The sequence below is a fragment of the Sprattus sprattus genome (genome assembly GCF_963457725.1).
Source record: "Sprattus sprattus genome assembly, chromosome: 2".
Lineage (NCBI taxonomy): Eukaryota > Metazoa > Chordata > Actinopteri > Clupeiformes > Clupeidae > Sprattus > Sprattus sprattus.
In genome coordinates, this window is record NC_137921.1 from 45,811,859 (window position 1) to 45,820,554 (window position 8,696).

The window sequence follows — 8,696 nt, forward strand, 5'->3', positions numbered from 1 at the left end:
TTTTGCCCTTGGTTTGTTGCGCTTCAGGTAATGACCTTTACTCTGCCACTTCTATCAACTTCCTGGGCTCGGAGCCAGTGGTTCTGCGCAGCTCCCAGACAACACTCCGCACTGAGTTCAAGAGCTCCTGGCTCAACGGTGGGCCTCTTTCTATCTCTCATCTCTTCCACTGTACATGAATACACAACATGATAGAGAACCCCTTTTTAAAATTTAGAACACTTGCATATTCCATACTGTCTATTGATTTAAAAACACTATCATGCATGAGCCGATATTTACAAAATGACATTGCATGAACTATGAGCCACTGGTTTCACTTTTTCTGTAGTTTAAAATGGTACACCAGCAGCTGGCAAAGCATGCAGCGTTTTAGTTGCAAAGTTTGTCATGGCAGAACTACACGTAAAGTTATTGACAAGAGCGAGGTGGGAATTATTTGGCTTCCCACACAGTAGCTGTAATTAGTCACCAATTAAACCAGTCGGCCCCAAACCCTATAGAGTAAACACGGTCTCCTGCTGAGGCTGGAATTCCTAGCATTTTTCTCCCATGTAATAAATAAACACTGGTCTGTAGCCTCTGAAATGTTTTGCAGTGTAGCAGACTCTCTTACACAAACAGGCCAGCTCTGTAGTACTACATGAAAGTACATGCCCATGATGAATGTGGTGCAATGTACCGTAGCCCAAAGAATGCCAGCAATGTGTCACCAGAAAAGAACACTGAGGTATGCTAACAGCTCCTGTCACCTGTAACGTCAGCCCTGTCCAGTAGTACTCAGTGTATGGTTTTTATCCTTCTTCCCTCCAGAACCCAGCTTTGTGTACATGGACATGGTCCCTGAGAGTGAACACAGCACCGATGGGGATGACGATAAGGTCTACCTGTTCTTCAGCGAGAACGCGGTGGAGTATGACTTCTTCAACAAACTAATGGTGTCTCGAGTGGCCCGGGTCTGCAAGGTAGGCTTCACTCACTCACTCGCTGACTGAAACACATGTTTTGTACATTTTCTCACTGCAGTAGGTGTTTGGCTCTCTGCTCTGTGGCAGAACCGACATTGTATAAAAGAGATTTGAGTGTGATTTGTATTTTGTCATGGTTTTGCCCCAAATTGGAAGTAGCAGTCTTCAGATCAGTACAGTCTACCTTTAATCAGTCCCTTGACACCTAGACCATCTGTCTTCGTACCCGGTCTGCAGGAGGACATGGGCGGACAGCGCACGCTGCAGAGGAAGTGGACGTCCTTCCTGAAGGCGCGCCTGGACTGCTCTGTGCCTGGACCCAGCCTGCCCTACATCGTCCAGGATGTCTTTCTGCTCAGCGGAGATAACTGGGAGTCTGGCGTCTTTTACGCCGTCTTCACTCCCCAGTCGTGAGTGTCACTGGCATTTTCACCTCTCTACACGTGACTGTGAAAATAAGAGGCCTCCGAGCAATTTGGGGGTGGTGTTGTTATTGAAGCACACTGGTAGAGCTGTAGTTTGTCACTCTTTGCCATCTAAAGCCACTATTTTTCTCTCTCTGTAGCACTTGTTTGCACAAAGAGTGGTTTAGATCGTGTGCCTTGTAATTACTACAGTAAATTATCACAGTGACGTTACGAGTCTGTGTTTGTGTGTCTGTTTCTTTGATGCAGAGATTCGTCAGACCTGTCCGCAGTGTGTGCGTACAGCGTCTCAGCCATTAGAGACGTGTTCTCCATGGGCAAATACAAGACCCCGGTGTCTGTGGAGACGTCCCATATTAAGTGGGTGATGTTCAGCGGAGACGTGCCCTCCCCTCGGCCAGGCGCTGTGAGTGCCCTGTAATTCCCCCCTCAGAGTCTGCCAGGCAGTCTCACTTCACAGTTGTAATCTTGCTTGTGATCCATTTTGGCAATAAATTCCTTGGTGAGATCCCCCTCAGTATCTTGATGTTTTGGTGCAAAATCATACCCCCATACCACCTCAATAGGATATCCCACCTTCATCTTTTTGTTTCTCGTCATCTTCTTTATCCCTTTTGAGAAAATATGCTTCAGATGTTACACAGCAAGTTGCAGAGAAGTCCCATCTATTAACCAAACCGATTGACAAGTGTTGTGCAGCCTTCTCAAGAATCTGCATTTGGAGGAATTCCACTTCCTTCTTTCTAACCATGCTCTAACCTTTCACCTCAGTGCATAAATGATGCAGCCAGGAGCCAGGGCATGACCCGCTCACTGGATCTGCCGGACAAGACGCTGCAGTTCATCCGGGACCGGCCACTAATGGATGATGCCGTGCGGCCCCTGACCGGGGCCCCTCTACTGCTCAAGAGGGGGGCAGCCTTCACCCGCATCGTGGTGGATAATGTAGCCGCGCTGGACGGTCAAATGCACCCTGTTATGTTCATCGGCACTGGTACGTTTCTCTGACTGAGCTTCCGTTTAATCATGAGGTTCAGTGACCTTTAGGTGCCCAAGCACCATGAAGAAATCAGCATTCCAAAACGTTGTAATATGTCATTCAAGTATGGTGACAAGACAGTGTTTTAAAGGGATTTTCTTTTTTGCTAGGGCCAAAAAAAAAACGGTTCAGTATTGTATTAGAATTCTAAAACTGGTAACAGCAAAATGGCTCATGTTTGAACTTGATTCCGATTTGGCCCTAGTAAAAATCTGGTTTCCCTTTTAGTGTATTTGTGTCATGAGAAGAGCTCTAGTTAGGCCTCACTGACGCTGTCTTGCCTAGCTACATTTAAGAGTTGCCAGTCATTATAAGATAAAGGAAGCCCATTTTTAAAAGCAGAATGAGGAATGTCTTTTGTTTGCTGTGGAAGAAATGGATTTGTGGACAAAAATGGGGGAGCTTTCCTTGTGACCACTTGCACCCATCCTAAGTAGAGATTCAAGGAGACTTTTAAAAATGTAAATGACCCTTCATTTGTCTGCTGATTGGTGAGATTGTTGGAAAACGCCCTGACTTTCTCTTCCCCCAGAGAGTGGCTTTGTTCAGAAGGCTGTGAACTACGATGGGGAGATGCATATCATCGAGGAGGTTCAGCCATTTGAGACGCCACAAGCCATCAAGATCCTGCGTCTATCCTTGAGTACGGTAAGAGCACCCCTCTTACAATGGTACCATCAGCAGGCAAGACTTTTGGCAGTACCGCCGCAGCAGGCATCACACTTTACACATGCAAGCACTGCACACACACATGCATACTTCAAAATCTCAAAAGCCCTGTTTATTAAAATGTCCAAAAAACGTCTCTCTTCACACATGACTGTGTCGTACACACATGAACCCACCACCCACAAGAACACATATACATCCTTGACCTGTCAGCAAATATTTTCGAGTATGCCTGGGGTATTGATTGCAATCTCTAGCGTTAACAGTTTGCATCTAGTTTGATAGTGAGCTCTGTTTGCCTGTGACCAGAGGGCTATACTTTCTTTCTTTTAGTGAAGCACCTTCTTTTGTTATCTCAACATTCAGACTATAATTAAAACGTCACATTGTGGTATGACTTCTGCAGGGTCCACTTTTGAGTACATAGGTCATAGACTGGTGTTTTTGAGATGCATGGTACAGTAAGATGAGTGAAATGTGAGACTCATGGGCAGGGTGGGAAATTTACATATTTTTTAGGGGGCAATTTTTGCCCCCACTTACTGAAATCCAGGGGCATTTCACAAAAAATGGGGGCACTTTTAGAAACTTGTGAAAAACATTTAACCTTTGTTCAAAATAATAAACACACTTAATTAGGCTTAAAGGAGCAATACGGAATTCTGTTCCAAAACTAGTACGCTAACTACCTAAAAGGCATGCAAAAACCTTGTAACCACCACCAACAGCCCAGCTGACACTGATAGAAGCTTGCCAACACACTAACTGGTGTATTTTTGCAGTACCTGGCATGGCATGCATGTGAAAGCTTTTCTTCCATTTTTGCAGGGTGTTCCAGCCCGTTACACAGAACTACATAGGGCATATCTTTGATGGCTAGTGGGAACGACACAGGTCTTGATCTGTCCTTCACATGACCATATGCGATCGAAATGAATTAGAGGATGGTACCAAAACTAGTTGCCTATAAAACCATACCTCAAAAAGTGTTAAATTGTTGCATAGTGTTACTTTAAAGTATATGAACAATTGTCATTAAATGGCAATAATAAGACTATTAAGCATTAGTCTACATATTCAAAGTGTTTTCTTAGATTTTTTGAAGAAAAACCAAACAGACAACGTAAATTACACAATCATATTCACGTTTATTCTTATTTCTTTGTGGTTATTATTAGTTGTTGTTATTATTATTATTATTATTATATTATTATTTATTGTTATTTCATTATTCAACTATTAAAGGCACCCAGTGCAACTTTCGAGGCTTAAAAAGAAACATTCAATTTCTAGTCTTTTTTACACGTAGTAAGTTTCAATAACTCCATACCATTACATACCGACATTCAAGCAGTAAAGATGAGACGTCGTTGTGTGGTGAGAACTGATAGAAAATCGATAACGACAACAATCGCCGCCATTTTCTTTATTTTTTGTAACCTACAATAAATAAAGCAGGCTTCCAGTCAATGGAAAAATGGCTTCTCCCCACCGGCGATTGTTGTTGTTTACGATTTTCTATCAGTTCTCACCACATAACGACGTCTCATCTTTGCTCCTTGAATGTCGATATGTAATGGTATGGAGTTATTGAAACTTACTACGTGTTAAAAAGACTAGAAATTGAATGTTTAATTTTCATTGAATGTTTACATAAAGTTGCACTGGGTGCCTTTAACAATCGTTTTTTTCTTTCTTTTTTTAATAATAATAACACATTATATTTATGGATTTTTGTGTTACCTTTAATCATCTTGTACCTACCATAGTAGTCCTACAGGAAATACAGATAAGACTAGTAAGCCAGCTTGCAAGCAAGCCTTTGTAGCTTACGCGCAATCAGAGATAGCTAACGTTAGCTAACTAACATTAAACTAGCTTAACCGAACTAAATCATTTCTAAAAGTATTATCACTAGTTATCATTCACCGTAGGCGATGGCGTGTTGCTTGGCGCCTGGTGACGAAAGGCCATGGATTTCTGTATGTTTTCGCTCCCCTTGATGAAGTCAGCAGAAACATTTGCCTGTGCTGACAACGACTTGGGCAACTCGTTGTCCACAAGTCCGACATGCCTTGAAAAAAAAAAACAGGTATTTTTCTCGTCGTCGTAGTCATCCTCCACCCCAGGCCAATCTAACTTAAATTGTTTGACAGTCGCTGGGTGTGTGAATTAATTGTATCTTTTAGAACCTGAGATGGTGACAGAGACTGCGCTGATCCTCATTTCTCCTCACTCTCGCAGTCACAGGTCTGATTAGGAAGCGCTCCAAATATTTTTAGTTAGAACGTTCGGTTCTTCACGCAACAATTAGTCAAGGCGAAAATCAAAACATTTAATGGCAACTGACCGGGTCATATAGGCTACGATGTTTTTGACACGTTCATTAAATTATTATTACACAAAATTATGGGGGCATTTTTTGCCCCTCTCCTAGTCATTTTAGGGGCAAAACTATATTTCTTAGGGGCAGTTTTGCCCTTTGCCCTCGCTAATTTCCGACGCTGCTCATGGGTATGAAAATGACATTTGTCCCCCTTCCGTCATGTGATGAAGGCCCATGTGTGTGTTTGTTGTGGTCAGGGCCACCTGTATGCGGGCACGGAGTCGGGTGCTGTGCAGATGCCGCTGAGTAACTGTGGCCGCTACGCCTCCTGTCTGGACTGTGTGCTGGCCAGAGACCCCTACTGCGCCTGGAGCCTAACAGCCGCCCTCTGCGCCACCCTGCCACGCTCACCAGACACGGCCCACAGGTGCCCTGCTCGCTCCTCTCACTCAAACACAGATCTCTATATTTCCATCTAGATTCTCTCTTCCCACTCTGCAGAATCCACTACCACCCTTTCCATGTGTGCTGCTGTGTTTAATCACACATGCATGCTCCCCTCTGCGGTCACGTTCCACTATTCTAGAACACACACGATGAAGTAGGCGCATACAGACCCATACACCCTCACTCTGTCTCCATAAGACACGCACATGAGGGCACTGCATGACATCTGACTGACATGTTAGCTCTCCTGTCTGCTGGACTCAGAATGAACTCTACATGGCTCAGTTCCTTTTTTTTTATATTAAATTAATTTACCCCTTATGTATGTCTGTTAACAGAAAGTTTGCAATTGACTTGCTTCTTTTCATTTCTAGGAGTTTGCTTCAAAGCCTGAAAGAGGGAGATGCTTCCTCCTGTCCACAGTCTGGTAGGTTCCCCTTCCAATGACCATTAGAACCCTGACATTACACCATTGGTATGAGTTCATCCAGTGAATCGCCATACAAGGCAGGTATTCAGTTAGAGCCCAACAGATACAGGATTTGCAATACTGATTTCGATATTTGAGGATTTAAAAATCTGGTCATGATATTTTGACCCGTATTCATTTTAACAGAAACATATACCATATGAGATTTTTCCCACAATGTTGTTGTTGTAGTATCTGACCACCTTAACAAAGCCTCTTGTTTATAGATTAAATTATATAAGTACAGGTATTATCACCCTACCTATGAAGACACAGATCAGTCTCTGCTGTACTGTGCAGCGGTCAGCAACTTTGTAGCCTAGGAAACAGGTGTGTTGTCATGCGGCCTCTGGTGGACAAACTACGCAACGACAACACTGGTAGTTTAGTTAAAACTTTAGGTGAAGGATCAATGGCTGTACCATTTACCTGCAATCGGCAATATATCTGCAATGAGCTTGTATCGACGGATGACCTCAGCACACACCAATTTATCGGTCGGTGTTTGTGTATGGTCTAATGTTGAGGTAAAAATCATCTATTGAAATGGTACCTTATGTATGTCTGTCCGTAGCCCCTGTGACAGCCTCAGCTCTATATGTGGCCCCCGGGAACAACATCCGTCTGGACTGCCAGGTGGACTCAAACCTTGCCAAGGTGAACTGGCACTTCAACGGGCAGCCACTGCAGATAACTGCCCTGAAGCACTTCCTCTACAAACAGTTCCTTCTCATCTTTAACTCCTCTGCCAGCGACATGGGGAACTACACCTGCCAGGCCACTGAGCACGTGGGGGCCCACAAGTACGCTCAGGTATTGGCCAGCTATCAGCTGCTGCTCCCTCATGCAGCGACTCCTCCGACAGGACTGGGGGATCATGATGACCAAGACCAGGAAGTGAGTTTCACTGAACCCCCTGTCAGCCAGATCACAGCGCCCAAAAACACCCCTGCAGGCGGCAGTGGCGAACTGTCCCCAGATCAGCCTCTGCCCAATGCCCAGGTCAGACAGATTACAGGACTGCAGGTGGCGGTGGCAGTACTCACCGTGATACTGGTGGCCGTGATCGGATTCGCCCTGTTCTTCAGCAGGCAACGGCTCCGATCACGGCTCCAGAAGGCAAGGGGGACCACCAGGAACGGTACTGCCTACCAGCCGGCCTCCCAAGACAATACGGACAATCCTAGAACTGATCAGAACTGTAACAATTCCGTGAAAACCGTGACTTTCAGCAGCAAAGGCACGAGTAATGGCCCAACTGTGGCGATAGCCAGCATTGGAGAGGAATCGGAGATTTGACACTGAATGACACAATGATTCTAATGCTTGACGTTCACTCTTGCTTGAGATGCATCACTTGCATCTTGTTGCAAGCAAGGCAATACATGATTTCTACTTGTTATTTATATAATTTAGGTCTTTGAAATGATCTTTGGTCTGTACCTTCAAATTCCTTCATGTTAGCAGTAATTTGCCAGCTTCTGTTTTTCATTGCTGCCTTTGGTTTTACAAGGAACTCAGAGTTTAGAGTTGTTCTACTGTGAGGCTACACAAATGTTTCACTTATTTAATCAATCAAATTGGGATGGATGTTGTGTAAATGTTGTATAATTCAATTTTATACTTTGTAATTTGTTCTAAAGAAGAGTTTTTGTATGTATTTTTGTTATGCCTCATCCTGTATGTAGCATATGCATAGTGTTTATATTTCAGTTCCTGAAATAAACTGCATTGTACAAAAGTAAGAAATGAAACACTGGATCCTGTACATTGTCCCAAACTTGCACTTTGTCTAAGGAGCAAGACATCTATCTAGAAATTCTTCTGTGTACTGACTAGGACGGATAAGTGCAACTCAACAAATATAAAGTGTGGTATATCTATGAATTAAAGTACATAACTGGCTTGAGGTTCAAACATCAGCACAGGCTAACGTTCAGAAATGAATGGCAGTTCCTAGAATATATTAAAAAAATTATAATAATAATAATTAGGTTGACTACTCAATCAAATGCACATATTTAAAGGCATATCTTCTCCTGATCCCATCTCTGTCATTCATGTGGAACTTGTGGAACATGTGGAAAACCAACCATGGATAATGATATCTATACATTCTTTTTCTAGGTTTGCAACTGTTTTACTAGGAAGGGTGGTAAATAATGTAAAGCGATGCTAAGTTTTACATTACATACAGCTTGTATACGTTTTTTTATACACACACATGCGTGTTTCATATATCTTTACAGAAATATGTATATCACTATCCAAAGTTGTGCAGGCTCCAGGATCAGCCTGGTGTGAAATTTCTGTAAGAAACTGGAATCTTTTCGAAAAGACTGTTGTTGATTGT

The 8,696-nt window shown here is 43.3% G+C and overlaps 1 protein-coding gene across 1 annotated transcript in view; it reads left to right on the plus strand.

Annotated features, from left to right (window-relative positions):
- LOC308360241 (semaphorin-4E-like) overlaps nucleotides 1-7,922 on the plus strand; it is a 14,323-nt gene extending 6,401 nt beyond the window's left edge. Inside the window, exons 7-15 of the mRNA XM_080832046.1 lie at nucleotides 28-138; nucleotides 814-965; nucleotides 1,206-1,378; nucleotides 1,643-1,799; nucleotides 2,165-2,387; nucleotides 2,965-3,080; nucleotides 5,685-5,854; nucleotides 6,249-6,301; nucleotides 6,918-7,922. Of these exons, the coding sequence (XP_080688172.1) occupies nucleotides 28-138; nucleotides 814-965; nucleotides 1,206-1,378; nucleotides 1,643-1,799; nucleotides 2,165-2,387; nucleotides 2,965-3,080; nucleotides 5,685-5,854; nucleotides 6,249-6,301; nucleotides 6,918-7,642 (1,880 nt within the window). The 3' untranslated portion in view covers nucleotides 7,643-7,922. The remainder of the gene's footprint in view (nucleotides 1-27; nucleotides 139-813; nucleotides 966-1,205; nucleotides 1,379-1,642; nucleotides 1,800-2,164; nucleotides 2,388-2,964; nucleotides 3,081-5,684; nucleotides 5,855-6,248; nucleotides 6,302-6,917) is intronic.
- The last annotated feature ends 774 nt before the right edge of the window (nucleotides 7,923-8,696 follow it).